Source organism: Camelus dromedarius, chromosome 5 (genome assembly GCF_036321535.1).
Source record: "Camelus dromedarius isolate mCamDro1 chromosome 5, mCamDro1.pat, whole genome shotgun sequence".
NCBI classification, from domain to species: Eukaryota; Metazoa; Chordata; class Mammalia; order Artiodactyla; family Camelidae; genus Camelus; species Camelus dromedarius.
The window spans coordinates 19,404,693-19,424,474 of record NC_087440.1 but is presented as its reverse complement, the minus strand read 5'-3'; the positions used below and the strand labels follow the sequence as shown (position 1 = coordinate 19,424,474).

The 19,782-nt window shown below is 33.1% G+C and overlaps 1 protein-coding gene across 1 annotated transcript; it reads left to right on the top strand.

Moving 5' to 3' along the window:
* The first annotated feature begins 527 nt into the window (after positions 1-527).
* Positions 528-18,782, top strand: TERB2 (telomere repeat binding bouquet formation protein 2). The gene is made up of 7 exons (XM_010994911.3): positions 528-833; positions 936-1,017; positions 1,782-1,921; positions 4,789-4,850; positions 8,014-8,099; positions 13,391-13,479; positions 18,634-18,782. The coding sequence occupies exons 1-7, from the start codon at positions 770-772 to the stop codon at positions 18,774-18,776; spliced, it is 666 nt and encodes a 221-aa protein (XP_010993213.1). The 5' UTR covers positions 528-769; the 3' UTR covers positions 18,777-18,782.
* Positions 18,783-19,782: the final 1,000 nt, after the last annotated feature.

Here is a 19,782-nt window from a genome sequence, read left to right as displayed (position 1 = left end):
ATGAAAATAAGCCATCTCTTTCAAGAAATGAAAAAAAGTACAGCAATTGAAAGCTAGAAAAGTAGGAAATTATAAGAGCAGAAATGAATGATACAGAAAAGAAATGTATGAGAGTATCAACAGTGTCAGAAGTGTCTGAAAGGCTAATAAAAATGACAAAACTTTGGTAAGACTAAGAAATAAGAAAGCACAAGTAATTAATGTCAGAAATGAAAAAGGAACCATTGCTACAGAGCTACAAACATTAATAAATATTATAAAAGATTTTATGGTGAACTTTATATCAATATTTTTGAAATTTTAGATTAAATCGACTCAACACCAGAGAAATATAGCTTTTCTGTAAGGGGGTTTGGGGGTGAAACTGCAAAAAAATATATATATAATTTGACCACTGGTGATATATGACTATATTAAAGAATTATTATTTTTTAAGTGTGATAACGATGTTGTGTTATGAAATGATAAAATGGTTTTTGCTTCAAAATAATAACAAAGAACAATAACTTTAATACTCAGGGTTTAAAACTTACAAGCACAACAGACCTTCCTCCTCCGCCATAACAGGCAAATCTGAGAGGCTTCTCCACAATCTCAAGAGTCGCTCACCACAGACTAGTAGCGACAGAACCTTCTTCCTCGTGCCTCAGGCCTTTCCCGCCCATTACCCTGAGAACCAATCATGGAGCGTGGCTTCAGACCTGGGGCCAATCAGCGATCTCGACTCCCGGCCGCCCCTCCCCCACATCCTCCCTTGTGAGGCGGCGCCATGTTTCAAGGGCAGCGGGGCTGGTTTTGCCGCAGCGTCAGCCGCGACCTGAGGCAGTTCTGGGGTAGGAAGCTAGGCGGAAGGTGTGGGTGATGTGGTACACCTCCCACTGGTACCTTGGCTCCAGGGTACTTACTAGGCTCACCTTGTGCCTTTGCCTCCGCAGTGGCTGAAGGGGGGACGATCAGTGACCCGAGGGACGCCGACTTCTTGTTCAGCTGCGATGCGTCACACCCGGACACGCTGAGGTACCTGAAGTCCACCTGGCAGTGCCATTTGGGTCATGTTGAGCCAGGAGTTGAAGACAGAAGTTGCAATGCACCAATAAATACTAATAATAGGAAGAGACTGGAAACGCCACTTTTTCAGTCCTAGACGTGCTTGGGGCGGGATGGTGGCGGCGGCGGGGTTAGGGGGCGGGTGTGGAATAGGTAATTTTCTCTCTCCTTTCTGTCTAAATGGCATGGCCTTCTACCTAGCCCTCGAGTCTCTTCCCGAGTTCCAGTTGTGTGTGTTTCCAACTGCCTCTCCCACATCCATGTGGCGCCTTGGAGGGCCCTCATATTCAATATGGTTAAGTCAAATTTCCTGATTGCCCCTCATAAAACCTTGGTAGTTCCTTTTGAATAATAACTCCTACACCCATGAATCCATTAATTAATCCATGGCCAAACACCACGGATTGTACCCCTGTAAATGTTCTTTGTTCTTACTGCCACCACCTTAGTATACACTCTAAGTTACCTCATTTCCTACCACAGTAACTTTCTGAGAGGATGTTCTGCCTCCAGTCTACCTGTGATCCACCTTCGCATTGCTGTCCCATTGTGTTTACAAAACAGAAGTCTGATCACTTTCCTGGCTGCCCCTCCTCACTCCTCACCCCTCACTGCACCAGTCTCCTGAATACCTACAGATAATTCTACCTGCTTCCACTCATTTACTTCTTTTGAAAGGTTGAATACATTCTTGTTCATTTCATAACCTAAAATATTTCCTTCCTTTCTCCTAGAATTTATCAGAGTCTTGATTACATAGAAGATAATGCTACAGTTTTTCATGCCTACTATCTCTCTGCAGTAGCTAATGCTGAAATAAAAAACTCGGTGGCTTTAGGTCATTTCATTCTTCCTCCTGCATGCCTGCAAAAAGGTTAGTGAAGATCTTTCATCTAATCCCTAGATGGCCAAATTTAGCTGTGTTACCCAACTTTACTGATCTTTGTTTTCAGTCAGAGATTTTTGTTTTGTATCAATTAATGTAAGTGGAAATGCATAGACTTCAGATCACTTTTCCTTGGGTGTGTATACTAGCTTTGTTTATTGTTCATTCATGCATTCACGGAGCTGCTACTGTGTGCCATGTTTCAACCCAGGTACTAGAGATTAAGTGGTGAATAAGACAGACACAGATCTTGTCCTCACATTGTTCACCGGCTAGGATCCAACATTTACTAATTTTGTGACCTAGCAATTTCTCTCGAGTTGTTTTGAGGATAAAATGAGATAATATATTAAGTAGGCTGACCTGTGAGTATGCAATAAAGGTGCTTTGCTAGTTTTGAATCTTATTATTTTTCTGGATTTTTTTTTCTGATATTTCAAGATTCAATGCGATAATAAACCCATGTGTTTATATTGTTCTTTATATTATTGAAAGCACTTTCATATTAATTATTTCAGCAACCTTGTGAAGTAAAGGGCAAGTAAATTGCTTCTGAGATTAGTTCTTTTAGTTTTCCCTTCTTGGAACACCCTTTCTTATCCTTTTCTGTCCAACTCCTACCTGTCTTTTATGGGCTAACTTTAAATATTCCATTTTTGTAGGTCTTGCATTATTATCCAGTGTTTCTTTTTTTTTAAACATTTTTTATTGATTTATAATCATTTTACAATGTTGTGTCAAATTCCAGTGTAGAGCACAATTTTTCAGTTATACATGAACATATATATATTCATTGTCACATTTTTTTCTCTGTGAGCTACAATAAGATCTTGTGTATATTTCCCTGTGCTATACAGTATAATCTTGTTTATCTATTCTACAATTTTGAAATCCCGTCTATCCCTTCCCACCCTCCGCCCCCTTGGCAACCACAAGTTTGTATTCTATGTCTATGAGTCTGTTTCTGTTTTGTATTATGCTTTGTTTGTTTGTTTAGATTCCACATATGAGCGATCTCATATGGTATTTTTCTTTCTCTTTCTGGCTTACTTCACTTAGAATGATATTCTCCAGGAGCATCCATGTTGCTGCAAATGGCGTTATACTGTAGGTTTTTATGGCTGAGTAGTATTTCATTGTATAAATATATCACATCTTCTTTATCCGGTCATCTGTTGATGGACATTTAGGCTGTTTCCATGTCTTGGATATTGTAAATAGTGCTGCTATGAACATTGGGGTGCAGGTGTCATCCTGAAGTAGGGTTCCTTCTGGATATAAGCCCAGGAGCGGGATTCCTGGGTCATATGGTAAGTCTATTCCTAGTCTTTTGAGGAATCTCCATACTCTTTTCCACAGTGGCTGCACCAAACTGCATTCCCACCAGCAGTGTAGGAGGGTTGCCTTTTCTCCACCCTCTCCAGCATTTGTCATTTGTGGACTTTTGAATGACGGCCATTCTGACTGGTGTGAGGTGATACCTCATTGTAGTTTTGATTTGCATTGTATAAATATACCACATCTTCTTTATCCAGTCATCTGTTGATGGTTTTATGTGTTTCTTGATGGGTATGTGTCCATCTCTAGTAAGACAGATTGAAGATAGTACAAATTCCCAGTGAGCAGAGTATTAAAAAAAATTGAAAAATATTTCTATAGAAGAGTTTTAGAAACCCCAAAGATTGGGTTCCTTCCATAGTTGATGTCCTGCCGAGACCTAGTTATAACTTACAACAATAAATTGTTCTAAGTGATTATGCAAATAAATGACTGGATAGAATTGATTTACTCAAAAACTGAACTAATGAATACCCATCTTCAGGGAGCTTATATTGTGGAATGACTATCTGATCTGATTTTAAGTTATCACTTCTATTAACTCTTTGAGTTTAGCATCTTACATTAAAATGTATTTAAAATTTTAAATCTGTTTTAAATGAAAACATGCTCCTTTTAAAAAATAAAAGGTATATTTATTTATCTAGGCCAGGATTGTCTAGTAGAAGTGTGAGGGGCAACTGTAAGCCATATACTAATTTTAAATTTTCTAGTAGCTACATTAAAAATAATAAAAAGAAATAGATGAAAATAATTTTTAAAATATACTTTATTTAACCTGACATATATAAAATATTTCAATATATAATCAGTATAAAAATTATTGAGATATTTTACATTCTCTTTTTGATACCAAATTTGAAATCTAGGGTTTATTTTAAACACAGCACATCTCAATTTGGCCCAGCCACATATTTCAATATGGTACCCACATGTGCCTACTCTAGTGGGTACTATTTGGACAGTTTAGGTCTAAAGGAATGTTGACTCTTTGTCCTTGAGTGGGCTACTGTAAACTATTGAGATAATTGATTTAAGATGACCACATAGTCCTTTGTCATGCTGAGCATTGTAGAATTCCAGCACTACCATGCACACTAGACATGTTGGTCATCCAACCTTCTTTTAGCAAAGTAAGTTATTGAATTCTTAAGGATCTCTGCTCTACAAATTTGGGGATTTTATGTCTTTTATTTTGACTGTAAAATTATCTTCTTTATTAATGCTGGGCCTAAAAACACTGACATCTGATGGAGATATATATATTATAGCAGAAAAAGTTTACAACAATTGTTCTCATAATGCATTGGAATCATCTGGAGAGTTTGTTAGAAATGCAAGTTCCTGAGCTTCTCCTCAATGATCTAGTTCAGTAAGAATCTGCATTTTAAACAAGTATTTCAGGTAATTTTGATTCAAGTGAAATAATGCTGACCTAGAGATTTCAAGCCTCAAGCAATTAGAAAATTCTGCAAAGTTACTTTTAAAAAATAGTATTGGATTTGTTTTTATTACAGAAATAAGAAGAAAAATTGGTAGTTTTATTTGGGAACAAGGCCAACATTTTCTGATGGAAAAGGTTAGTAAATTAAGGTACTCAATTAGAATCTACAGTTTCAAAAAATTTTGAAAGCAATGTAATCTTAAAAATGTGTACTTGTTACATGTTAGCACCAATGATTCAAAGGGATTTAAAGGACGTGCTTTTATTGAACATTATCTAGTTTGACCTTGTTTTTATACTAGTACAAGTAAAATTGAGATATTTTTGAATAAGTACAATTATTCACATTAAAATTTTGAAAATTTCCTTCTCTCAGTAATATTAAGGGACTAATAGATACACAGTATTTACTAGTTCTTTACTGCCAGTGTAGATTCTGATTAATTCCTGTGTTGTGCCATTTGTTAAACGTTATGAATAATACCCCTTAATAAATGTTTGCATTACTGAAAAATTTTTGGCTTTTGCCATCCTGCCTCAAATTTGCCTATTCTTTTGACTTACTTCAAAATCTTTATGCACAGCCAAAAGGGATAATTTTAGCATCAAAAAGAATGATGGCAATGAGATGAGAGAGTGTATGTACAGAACTTACTATAGATGGTTCACAATAAAAATAGCTTAAAAAACAAAAATCTATGTTTTTTTAAACCTAAACAAAAGGAATAAATTACTAGTTGTTGGGAAAAAAAGAATAATGCCAGTAATGGATTATAATACATTAAAATTTTGAAAGTCCTGATTCTGTAAGGGATACTCCAAAAGCATAAAGAAAGAAAAAAGGAAGAACAGAGGAAGGAAGGGAGGAAGAAACATGGAAAAGAGAAAAGGAAGGAGGGCAGGAAGGAAGATGTGATGGAAGGAGGGAAGGAAGGAAAGAAAAGATGGGATAAGGGAAAATTTCCTTTCAGAAGAAGAGCTAATAAATGTAGAAAAGATGGGATAAGGGAAAATTTCCTTTCATAAGAAAAGCTAAAAAATTTAGAAAAGATGATACAATAGAAAATTCTCATTTTACCACCCCCAATAAAATAATTGGTTTAGGCAAGGATCATTAATGGATGTTAAAACTATGATCTAAAACTATCACCCCACAGATTACTTATTAATTACAAAGGAGAGCAATATACCTTTACAATAAAACAATCTGGCAGACACCGTCTTAACTAACATCAAATTTGGCATCACCAATGTTGGAATAACTTCTCATTATGTTCAGCTTGATGTGATATAATAAAAAGTACACAGTATTCTCTTATAGTGTTCTTGTTCAAAATGCTGAACTTAATTATGAGTAAATACTCAAACAATTCCAGATTATGGAACATGTCATGGAACAACTGTCTTAGACTCTTTAAAACAATGTCATAAAAAACTAAAAAAAGCAAGAAAACTATTCTAGATTGAGACATAACAACCAAATGTGATGTATGAACTTTGATTGGATGCTGGATTTTTTTTAATTTAAAAGAATAAAAAAAAGAGAGTTTTGAGAACAGTTGGAAAAATTCAAATATGAACTGTATATTAGGTGATATTGAATTAGTGTTAATTTTCTTAATTGTGATAATGGTATTATAAACATAAAAGAATGTTTTGGGTTTTTTTTTAGAAAATGCATGCTAAAGATTAAGGAGTGAAATGTCATTAATATCCACAAATATTTTCAAATGGTCTAACAAAAATAAAAAATGAGAGGCAGAGGGCATGAAGGGTGGCAAAAATGTTAACAACTTGTGAATCTAGGCAAAAGATACATAGTACTTATTGTATTATCCTTTAACTTTTTGATAAGCTTGAAATTTTTCAAAATAAAAAGTTAGAAAAATCTTTATAATATGTGTGAAGCCAAGCAATTAATTTATACATTTTGTATTCCTTTAATTGTTTTTTTCTTCCTCAGGTGTCATCATCTGAAAATAATAGTTCTTTTAGTATCTTTTGCTATGTTGTACTAAGGATCAAATGTCTAATCCTTGACTTGTCACAGTGTTTCCAGGGACATGAGTGGTGATAGAATGGTTATTATTTGACAGTAGTTATTGAGTATACCAAAAGGCCCTTAAAGATCATTAATTTAATCATTCTATTTTAGAAATGAGAAAACTGAGGTAAGAAGATAAAGATCTGACTTATTGCACACAGCCAGATATTAGCAAAATGGAACCAAATTTTCTCAGCTCCAACCCAATCCAATGTTTTTTCTACTAAAAAATTAGTAGAACATACCTGTATTGACTATTGACTCTAGAAATTGTATGATTATATGATAAAGGACTTTGTTCTTTCAAATATTGATTGATATTTAATATTAATGAATTATAATAATGTAATCATAGAATATATGTATAGAAAGTACTTCATTCAATGACAATAATGTGTAAATCTGGAGAGTAGTTTGGGGAACATTATTATTATTTGGAATGACCTAAATTATTACAACCTAAATATAGAAATTTCCTAATGGCGTATTAAGTAAATATATTATGTGATAGGTACCAGTATCTGAGTCACTTTCACATAATCCTTTGGACAAGCTTAATATACATTTAGTTCTTTTGTAACTCCATAGCTAAATACTCCACTTTGATTTTGAAGAGGAAACATAATTTGTTCAGCTTTCTCCATATTTTTGATTTCTAACACGCAGGAAACCTAAGAATTTTCAAGTCAAGGATTTTAAGAAAGTTTAAATTAACACTATTTTGGGTTTCCTTATATTTTTTAAACTAAAAAGTAATATGACCACATTAGGCAAGTTTTCAAAAATTAAGAGAATACAATAAGGACCTACTATATGGCACAGGGAACTATATTTAGGATCTTATAGTCACCTATAATGGAAAAGAATATGAAAAATAATATATATATGTTTGTACATAACTGGATAACTTTGTTGTACACTGACACTACTGCAACATTGTAAATCAACTGTAGTTCAATTAAGAAAAGAAAGAATAAAATCAGTCAATTTCACTATGTAATACAACCATAGCCGGTATTTTTAAAATCCTGGTTTATTTCTTTATCTCTAAAATAGATAATATTTTTATTCTGTGTGTGTACAAAATTTTGTAAGTTTTTCCCACCAAACTAAATGGAATGGACTTAAGTGTATAAATATTTTTGTGATTCTTGGTGTATATTACCAATTAATTTTTTGCTTTTTCAAAACCGGTATTGATTGGATCATTGGTGTGCTTGTTTTTTAAAGTGTGATTTCTTTTTCTATCCACAGCATGATGGAGTAACACCAAATGAAATAAAGGCCCTTAGGGAAAGCAGTGAACTAACAACAGATAACAAAAAAGAATTATCCAAAAGGTATTGAATTCATATACTTCATCAATATTCAATTCAGTATAGACATCTTTGAACACTGTGTGTTTATCTCATTTAATTTTCACAGTCATCTTGTGAGACTGATATCATTATCACCATTGCCATTTTACAGAAAAAGAGATCTAGGATTAGATAGATTAACTAATTTCCCCGAAGTCATACAAACTTAATAATTGAGTGGGGAAAAGCAGGATTTGAACTGAGTCAGTCTAATTCCATAGCCCATGCAGTTAACTATTATGCTATGCTATCCTTGAAAAACTGAAACAAGAATTTTATGTATATTGTGATCACTGTTACATTATTTTTAGAATATGTATTTAATAATAAGGAAATAAACTAAATATTAGCAGTAATTTTATTAGGATTGGAAATTCTGGGTGATTTCCCCCTTTTCTTTCCCAGTTGTTTGTAATGTGGCTACTTTGGTTTAAGAAATTAAAATTAAATTTAAAAAAACAAACATGGACTTGACATTATGTTAGAACCAATCTATGAGAGCTGCCTTTGTTGCAGGCTTATTCATTACCTAGTCCATTCCATATTTTCCAGTTCAGTGGTTTTCAAATGTTTATAGGGAACATTAGCTATTCCAAAGTCTGGTACTTAGCTGATGAAATAAAAATGATCTTCCTTCAATATAAAAATTAATGAGTTTAATTTATATAGTTTTTTTCAATTTTAAGTTTTTCTCACATAATTTTTTCTTATACACTTTGGTACATTCTGTCTGGTTTGTTATAATTTGATATAAGTTGTTATCTGATTAAACAAAGTTATATATTTAATTATTTTAAGTTTAGTAAACTATTGCTTCATGGTTCTGTGACTTGTAGATATTCTACCACCTAAGATTCAGTATCCATATTCTAGGTCTTTGAGATTTCTATGTATAGCGCTCCTTTGAACTTATTATGCTTTTTGAGATAAGAAACCGATAAGGAAAGGAGGAAAAATGAAAATAGAAGAGGTGAGACCATGAAGATATTCTTAAGCAATTGGTAGAGGAGAGAATGGTTATCAAGTGACGGTATAACAAAAGAATGAAAAATAAAAATGAAAGAGTAACTCCCAGTGATTCACTTAACTAGGAAAGACATCAGATATATAGTTTTTTTTTCAAGAAATGATTGTCCTACAAAAAGCGGAAACCATAGGGGAAAGGTTGATAATATGACTACCAAAAATATTTTAAACTTGTACATGGCATTAAAAATACCATAAACCAAATCAAAAGAAAGTATATACTTGAAAAAGCATTTCAGATAGGCTAGTTTCCTTAATATACGAAGAGGGCTTACAACTCTGGGGAAAATATGCCCAATACTTTCCAATAACAACAAAATAGACAATAACAATAATAAAAATAGACAAAGGTAGGTGTCTACCTAGAGCCTTTTTCCTTACGGAACCACCAGAGGGTGCAGAGTGAACATACATAAAATACACTTTGAACCTACTCATGTGGTTTATTTTGTTGGCATGCTACCTACCAGTGATATTGAGCACTAAGTGGTGAACTAGTTATTGAACACTTGCCAAATACAGGACATTTGTGAGCTAAGCAGTTCACAATATTTCATTTGATTCTCACAACCTTATAAGATAGGTAAATACTATTTGCCTTATTTTACAATTGAGGAAATAGTTTTAGAGACCTAAATAATTGATCTAATATAAATAGTGAAGCTCATTTGAAACCAATTCTAGCTGATCTAGAGTCCAAACTTTTAATCACTATGCTATTTCCTTTCCCCATATGTTCCGAAATCTTCTGAAAATGGCATGAATCTTTGTTTATTTTTCTTGTTCTTAATTATTTTATCATAAGTATAATGCATGTAATTTGTCAAAACAGAAAACACAGAAAAGAATACAGAAAATTTAAATTATAAGCAAACTCACCACTCAGAAATCCACCATCAACATTAATACATTTCTTGCTAGTATACAGATACGCACATTAAGTAGAGTTGATTTTAGCATTCTACGGGTAGTTCTCTATTTTGAAAAACCTTATTTGATACTATGATTCGTAATAGCTGTATATGATATTTCATCTTATTGTCTGTTTAACCACCATCCTTTAAAATTAAAAAAAATTATTTATAACTTGTTACTCTTGTGGCACCTTCATAAACATCTTTTTAAAAATAAATCTTTCTCTACTTTTTAGATAATTTTCTTAATGTAAATTCTCAGATATGGAATTTACAGTATTGAGATATGAATGTTTTTAAAGGCCATGAGGCCTATTGTTAGTTGCTTCCCACAGAAGTACACAGTGTTGGTCTCACCACATCCTCGTCAGTATATTGAGTATTAGTAAGAAGTCTTGTGCTAATTTAATAGATGAAAAATGGCATCTTGTTTTAATTTGCATTTTTCTTTGATTAGTAATAGATTTGAATCTTTTTAACTTGTTTATTAGCATTTTACATTTCTTTTTCTGTGGTTTGTTTTTACCCTTTTTCCATTTTCTATGGGGAGTCTTACTGTTTTTCTTATCAACTTGTCTGATATCTTTATATAATAGCTATATTATCTTTTTTGTCACATTATATCCTCAGTTTGTTGTCTGGCTTATATTTCTTAGAGATATGTTTTAAATTTTTACGTTGTTAATCACTTTTCCCTTATAATTTCTCCTATTGCTTTTATGTTCAGAAAATTCCTTTCCCGTTCAGAGATCAAATAGTTTTTTAATTCTGCAGATACTTATTTTGGTGTATAGTAATAGGTGAAGATTGAAATTTATTTTTGTCCTACAAATAGGAAACTTCCACTGGCTTTTTAAAATAATAAATCTATCTACAACTGATATGTAATTTCCCATTGTCATATGTTGTTTTTGTGTCTGGAGATCTATTTTTAGACTATTTGTTTTATTCCCTTACTCTGTGGATCTATTTTTATATCAGTACAATATTCTTTTAAGTTATATAACTTTATGTATTTTAATACCTGACAAGGCAAGTCCCAAACTTGTCATTTGCCTTTTAAAAATCTTTTCTTTACCACTTCATGCTTTTCACTATTTTTCTATTTTCAAATTTTAATTATTTTTAATAGGTAATATATTCATATGATTTGAAATCCAAGATATACAAAAGGGGATACTATGAAATATATTGTCTCCTAGCTAGCCAGTTTCCCTCCCAGAGGCAACCAATATCATCAGTTTCCAGTATATGCATATACTAGCAAATCCAAATAAATATTCTTTGATTTCTCCTTTTCTTCACAAATAGTAATATTCTATAAACATTGCTTAGCACCTTTCCTTTTTTCTCTTAAAATTTACCTTGGAGATCATTCCATATTAGTACTTAAACAGTTTTCACTTTTTTTGTATGGATTTACCATAATTTAACTATTTTACTGGACTTTTAGGTGATTTCTAATTGGATGTTAAAAACAGTGCTTCAGTGATTGATCATGTAATGTCATTTTGCATGTGTGTGAGTATCTGTAGGGTAACTCTGAGAAGGGGAATTGCTAGGTCAAAAGGTGTGTACATTTTATATCCTTGATAAGTCTGTTAAATTGCCCTCCATAGAGGTTAACCAGTTTACAATTCTACTGGTTGTGTATGTAAGTGCCTTTTCTGGGCTAGGGTAACTAACCAACCATTGAGGTTTGCTTGGGTTTGTCCTGGTTTAAATGTTGAAAAGCCCCATGTCTTTGGAAACCCCTCAGTCTAGGGTAAATTGGGATGGTTAGTCACCCTTCTTTCTTCTATACTTTCTCCAACACAGTGTGTATCATATGTTTTGGTCTTCGCTAATCTGATAGAAACAAATGGTATCTCACTCTAGTTTTCTGTCTGACTTGCTCTTATTATGAGTGAGGTTGAGTGTCTTTTCATGTTTAAGAACAGCTTACATTTCCTCTTCTGAACTGTTTGTTCATATCCTTTGCATGTTTTTCTATTGACTGAGTTATTTTTTTTGGCTGAGACCCCTTTGTTTTAGGAGAATGAATTCTTTGTGAAATAAATTACAATTCTTATCCTATTGGTTGTCTTTTGACTTAAAAAATGTTAGGTTTTGTCATGCAGAAATTTTTTACTCTGTGTATTCATTCTTATTAATATTTTCTTTAATACGTTTTTGAGTTTTGTGTCATAATTAGGAAAATCTTCTCTAAGATTATTATTGTTATTTTGCTATTTTTCTTCTTGATGGTTTCTTCATATCATTTGTTAATAATGAAAATTGCTTCTTCCTTTTTGCTAGATAACTCTTCCATTTTACTAGATGTCTTTTCCATTTCTTTCTTTCCCCTCCCCCATCTCTTTTTGCTTGGCCAGAAATTTTAGAGCCATGATAAATAATAGTGATGATAATGGGTATCCTTGTTTAGTTACTAACTTTTCTGGGAAAACTGTTTTTGCTTTATTTGTAGGATCTCATCCTAACTAAGCCATAGTTTTAAAAGAGTTTTGATGAAATCTAACTATTAAACAAATTGAAAATAAAGCCTTTGTTATCACTCAGTATAACTTTAGGTTTTTTAGGAAAATAATGAATTTAAAGATGACCCCAGTTTCTTATTATTGAGGTTTTTATTTTCATGCAATTGTATTATCTATTGGCTATTTGTAGTCTAAATATAGTAAACATTGTTATTTGGCACAGTTAAGAGATAAGATGTTTTAGTTGAAAACTGCTTACCTCCTTAAAAATTAGAATATAATTAATTTTACTCTACAGTGATATTCAGAATAATTTAACTTTTTCTTTTAAACTCAGAAGTCACTTAGTGTACCTCATGATTTTTCCAGACACCATTTTTAATGTATTTTAAAGTATGTAAGTACTAGATAATAGCGTTTCAATTATTTGAACACTAAATAATGGTAAATTCTGTGATTATTTAAAGTAGAGTCTTTTCTTTTTGCTTTTTTTTAAGCGTATTTAAGATTTTATATGTGTGTGTGTGTGTGTGTGTATATATATATTTGATCTAATTATGAAGTGTTAGTAAATTACTATGCTTTCAAGAATATTTAGGGAAAAACCCAGGCCTCTGTTTACTCAGTAAATACTTGTTTATGATGCAGCCAAGAAAACCAAAAATATCTGTATGGGCCCTTATATTACTTAGAAGCACTAAAGAGGTTCATAGTTAACATTTTCACACAGTGAGACTGAAGTCTGATGAAAGAGCATTTAGATTACTGTGTATATTGTCTGGAATAATTTCTCATTTGTAAAACAAATCCAAAAAAGCAAATATGAATATGACTTTCTATATGTTTTATTTTATAGGACAGAAAAGTGTTTTATATGGACTCCAGTTGCAGAAAAACAGATGTACTTCCCTCTTCAGAATTATCCAGTGAACAACATGGTAACAGGTACTTTAAAATAAAATTTAGAGTCAACCTAAGTAGGGAAGAAACAAGGGAATATTTTGTACAGTAAAGCTGTTGTACTAGCCTAGCAAGAAGAGCCCCCTTTTATTATACATGCCAATAGGAGACATCATTCACACATTAAATAGATTAATCTGCAGATATGACCTGTATATGTATTTGGGTTTCCTAGTGCCCAAAGTAAAGAGAAGATAGCTAACTGAAGCTGACATTGAGAGGGTGCAAACAAGAGAACTAGTTGAAATGTGGACCACCTGGATTTGGATAGTGCTAAGTGAGGTAAGGTGAGAAAGTTATATTTGGATAATTTGAGCTGGGTAGTATTCAGTAGGGTCATTATAATTTAAAAAATAGAGTTAAAAACTGTTTCTAAAACACTACAGTTTAAAAAGTATAGGTTTTTGACATTTTATTTAAAAAATAATTTGTGTATTTATCATTTTCCTTTATTTAGCAGTGTCAAAACTATCTCTTGTAACTAGCCTACAAATTCCTAAATGTCTTCTCTCGTGTTACTATTCTGTCTAATCAATTTGTCTAGTCGTTTTTTTCTTCTAATCATTTGAGTAATATAAAATATGCTTTAGAAAAGCACTTTAAAAAGAACTTTTAATGTGTAGTTTTGGGCTGAGTCTTGGAGACATCAAAGAAAACTGCTACCTAACTACGATAGTAGAAAAGTCAGTTCTGGGATTCTTAGGAGCAATAGTGGACTGCAGAGGACAATGAACTAAGTAGTACAGTTGACCTTTGAACAACATGGGTTTGAACTGAGAGAGTCCACTTACATGAGGATTTTTTTTTCAATAATAAATGCGATAGTGCTACATGATCTGTGGTTGGTTGAATTTGTGGATATAGAACCATAGGTAAGGAGGAACCTTGAATCCCCAGGACCAGCTATATATTATAAGCAGATTTTCAACTGTGGGGACAGTTGGCGCTCTTAATCCCCACATTATTTGAGGATTATTAGTCAGAATCTTTAAAGTATAATTTTGACCTTTGGTAATCTGTTGTTGATTTTATTGATAGAACTAAAGTAAAATTTTCTGACGTTTTTATTTGCTCAGTTGAATAATTATTTTCTTTCTTTATATTTGTACATTAAATTTTAAAATAGCGCTTTCTTGGAAGAAAGCTTTATTTTTTAAAACACAAGTCATTTGTCTTTAATCTTGATGTGACGTGATAGAACTTCTTTTTTTTCATGCTCAACTGCTTGTACAGGAAAAAAGAACTTGTTGGGAAAATCAACTTGTGTTAATTGAAAATGTAGAGAATGAGAGTTCTACATTTAGGCAATGGAATCAATTTTTGTGGTTATAACCTGGCTGTCTCTTCCTCAAAATAGGTTAGGTTCAACTCAATGAATGTTAAATCTCTTAAAATAGAACTAATTAGACTTTAGAAAATACAAGTTGGAGCTATACCCTAGAACAGGGTTTCTCAGTCCTGGAACTATTGGCATTTTAGGCCAGATAATTTTTTGTTGGAGAGGACAACCCTGACCAGTACCCACTAGATGCTAGTAGCATCCCGTCCAGAGCCTCTGCTTCCTCTTCCTCCCCATGACCCCCTAATTTGTGACAACCAAAAATATCTCCAGATATTGCCAATGTCCCATAAAATATCAAGGAATTTGTGTGTGTGGGTGTGTGTGGGTGTGGTTTTTGTTTGTTTATTTTTTGCTTTTGACTAGAAATAAATCCTCAGTCTGATAACAATGGTTATCGCCCATCTTAAGAAGTTACGATTAACTGCTACATGTGTGGTTAATAAAAGGGGAAAAATTACTAGTAATTATAAATATCTTGCAGGCAAAAGTCCTCAAACCAAAAAGTTCTGATAATTAAAAGTTTGGAAAGTTGTAATAGATACTGTATTAATTATCTATTTCTGTGTAACAAATTACTCCAAAACTTAGGTTAAAACCATGAACACTTCTTATTTCATAGTTTCTGAGAGCCAGGAATCCAGGAGCATCTTAGTTGGATACTCCTGTCTCAAAATCTCTAATAAGGTTGCAGTAAAGTTGTTAGCCAGGCTGCAGTTATTTCAAGGGATAACTGGGACTGGAAAATGCATTTCAAAGCTCATGCGTATGGTTGTTGACAGGCCTTGGGTTCTTGCTGGTTTTTGGCCAAAGATTTAGACTCCTCACCAAGTGGATTTCTCTGTAAGGGCTGTTCACAACATGGTGTTTGCTTTACTCAGAGTGAGTAATGCAAGTGGGAGAAAGAGTGTGCCCAAGACAGAAGCCACTGTCTTTTTTATGTCCTATTCTCAGAAGTGACATACTATTACTTCTGTCAAGGGCTGTTGGTCATATAGACCAACCCAAGTACAAAGTGGGAGGAGACTATACAAATTCATGAATACTAGCGGACAGGGATCATTCAGAGCCATCTGGAAGGCTGGCTACCACAGACTGGTATGGAGTTGTCCACCAAGAAGGCCTTTCCTAGGGATTCTCTTTTCTTCCTCCCAATTCATTTGGATTGTACAGGAACAGTCATTTTCTAAAATATGAGCTAGCTCCTACCCCTAACAGTTGCTTTAGGAGTGAATACCTGATTTGAGCTGGCCAATCTCAGATCTTTCTCTGTATTTCTAGACATGGAATGCAGCAAGTCACGTCATTCTTACTCAAGTGATCATAGTTCTAAAATGTAAAACTTGAGAGCTATCACCTGCCATGTTTTCTATCATGTAAGGAAAGCCAACTTGTCTCAAGAGAGGAATATGAAACTAACATGCAAAGGAAAAGCTGGAGACCGATGAGATGACCATGAGAGCTGGTTCTAGTTATTTCTGAGGTCCAGCAATATGTCTGCCTTTTTCACAGTTTGGTTGTGAGGTTGATAGGGCAATGTCCTTCCAGTAAACTCCCCTTTTGTTTAAACTAGTTTAAATTGGGTGTCTGTCAACTTCAGCCTAAAGTTCTAAGTACTTCAAAACTGCTACAGTAATCCATTTCTGATACATAAATGTCCTTTTATAACTTACAGAACTATTTTTATTAATATAGTACTTACTTTAAAAATTTCTATCCTCACACGTATCTTTAGAAACTTTACACAGTGTTTGTGTGCAATTAATTTTAAACACTAATATTTTTATGCACTAGTTTATTTTATGCAGAAATCTAGCCATAGACAAAGACCATGAACCATATGGGGTATAGTAATAGTGCTTTAAAAGATTTTCTGAAGTAAATGGCTATGATTAAAATATCTTTAAAGATACTGATCGATTTTATATGATTGGCTTCATTGTTAATTTGTTAATTGTGAATTTATTTCTGTTATTATAAATGATCAAACTATGTGCATAGATATCCTGTTGATGATGTTGGTATTCTAAATTCAATCATCCTTGAGCTCTATCAGAATTTTTTCATATGATATTTACTTTTAAATTAGGTTTCAATTTTAGTATAAACCACAAGCACTTATATTACACTTAAAATATTATCACTCAGATAAGCAACAATAAGGTAGTGTTGCTTAAAGTCATTAAGTCCTTAAGCTCTCCCCATTCTAGGCTTTCTTTTTGACACTCATATCTATTTCAGATTATTAATGATGTCAGAATTACACCATAATCTCTGTTGACTAGCAGTGACATGTATTTTCCCATTAATTTTTATATTAACAGTATTGAACTTTACAAGCCATTAACATAGTATATCCCCCTTTTATTTCTTTTGCTTCTCATCTTAATATATTTTTATTGAAGTATGGTCAGTTTACAATGCTGTGTCAATTTCTCATGTACAGCACAATGCTTCAGTCATATAGGAACATACATATATTCATTTTCATATTCTTTTTCACCATAAGTTACTATGAGATATTGACTATAGTTCCCTTTGTTATACAATATAAACTTGTTGTTTATCTATTTTATACATATTAGTTAGTATCTGCAAATCTCTAACTCCCAATTTATCCCTCCCGCCCTCCACTGGTACCCATAAGCTTGTCTTTTATGTCTGTGAGTCTATTTCTGTTTTGTAAATAGATTTGTCTTTTTTTTTTTTTTGTATTCCATGTATAAGTGATATCATATGGTATTTCTCTTTCTTTTTCTGGCTTACTTCACTTGGAATCACATTCTCCATGGCCATCCATGTTGCTGCAAATGGCATTATTTTATTATTTTTAATGACTGAGTAGTATTCCATTGCATAAATATACCACAACTTCTTTATTTAGTTATCTGTTGATGGACATTTAGGTTGCTTCCATGTCTTGGCTGTTGTAAATAGTGCTGCTATGAACATTGGGGTGCATGTATCTTTTTGAATTAAGGTTCCCTCTGGATATATGTCCAGGAGTGGGATTCCTGGGTCATATGGTAAGTCTATTTTAAGTCTTTTGAGGAATCTCCATACTGTTTTCCATAATTCCCCACCAACACTGTAAGAGGGTTCCCTTTTCTCCACAGCCTCTCCAGCATTTACCATTTGTGAACTTTTGAATGACAGCCATTCTGACTGGTGTGAAGTGATACCTCATTGTAGTTTTGATTTGCACTTCTTTTATAATTAGCGACATTGAGCATTTTTTTCATGTGCCTATTGGCCAATGGCCAGTTGTATGTCTTCACTGGAGAATTGCTTGTTTAGGTCCTCTGACCATTTTTGGATTGGGTTGTTTGCTTTTTTCTTATTAAATTGTATGAGCTAATTTTTTATTAAAGACTTATCTCAGTGTTACAGCAGTGAAGGAAAGTGTTGCCTGCTCTACTAGTGAAGATGAAGAGGTTGTTTGTGAGGTTAGTAGCTAGTTGGATAGGTAGGTCTAAGTGATTACATTCTAAGCCAGATACACTTCCCAGTTATTTTGGTCCAGGTACTTTTATGTTCCATCTCCATCCTGTATATCACACTTTCTGTAGTCAAAGTGGCTAATCAAGTATCTGTGTTTTAAGAGGTGGTAGGAGTGGTGAAGCAGGGAGGAGGGTATTCCTGATAATTACCAAGTTTCATGGAGAATCTTCTCACTGGTATTTCTTCTTTACACTTCTTTTCTAAAAACATTCTTTAGAAATCTTAACTCTAATACATCAAAGACACTGAGGGCAGATAATACGACAGAATTTCAAATATATATATTTTTTATTCTATAGGTTATATATCAATTGATGCCATGAAGAAATTTCTTGGGGAGCTACATGACTTCATTCCTGGAAGCTCAGGTTATTTAGCATACCATGTTCAAAATGAAATTAACATGTCTGCTATAAAAAACAAATTGAAGAGGAAATGTTAAGTTAAATATTGTCCTTCTTTCTATCTGGGCATTTTTTTTTTCTGTAAAATGTTACAAAGATATACATTGGGACAGGGGGATGAGAAAATGGGGAAGAATTTTTCTCTTTCTTCCTCAAAATGTATCTTTGGGAAATTCAGAATTATTTTGGCTCTGTATTTTGACAGGCTGGACTTTTCCCCAGCTTGTAATGTTATGTTCACAAATTCTGAGTGTACAGTTCTTATGGAGTAATTGTCATTGAAGCATACTTCATAAGAAGTTTCAGTCTCTTTCTCTCTCTATCAGATGTTCTTTTGGCTTTAATATTCTATTAATTATATATATATATTCCTAGGTTTAATGCTGTGAATGCTAAGTTTTATGATTCTGGTAGTCGTATTTTGATTAAAAAATTAGAATGTGATAATTGAGTTTTGAATTACTGTTTCTGACTTGAAAAATATGTAAAAAAGTAAAAGCAAAACATTTTAATAATTCAAATTTCTTATGTGGATAGTTTCTGATAATAAATGTATCGGAAGTGATTTAATGTGAACAAGTGTTATGTCATCTGAAATGAACCCACAAGGCACCTTAGAATCAACAGTGCTGGAAAGGATCTTAGGGAAGAGTGAGTCCAACCTGTTTGTTTTAAATGAGGAAATGAAGGCCTTGAGAATGTGTCTTGCCTACAGTGACTAATGAGGGGCTAGACCAGGACTGGAACACAACCCTCTTGATTATCCAGGTCAGTGCTTCCCTGTTCTCCCACATGGTATATGCTATAGGTAGCCTTTGTCAGATATAATAGCAGATCTGCAAAGGGGGCCCAGGAACTTTGAAAATGAAAATGACTGGCTTTTTAAATAAGCTGAAATAGTATTGAGATTCAGTGATTTCAAGTAGGCAGCTTCTTATCTTTATTCATACAGTCATGCTGTATAGAATCTGGTGAGTTTGTTACATTTTTGAGGTTTATAAATGGCATATTATCTGTGACTCTATCGTTTTGTTAAAACTGTAC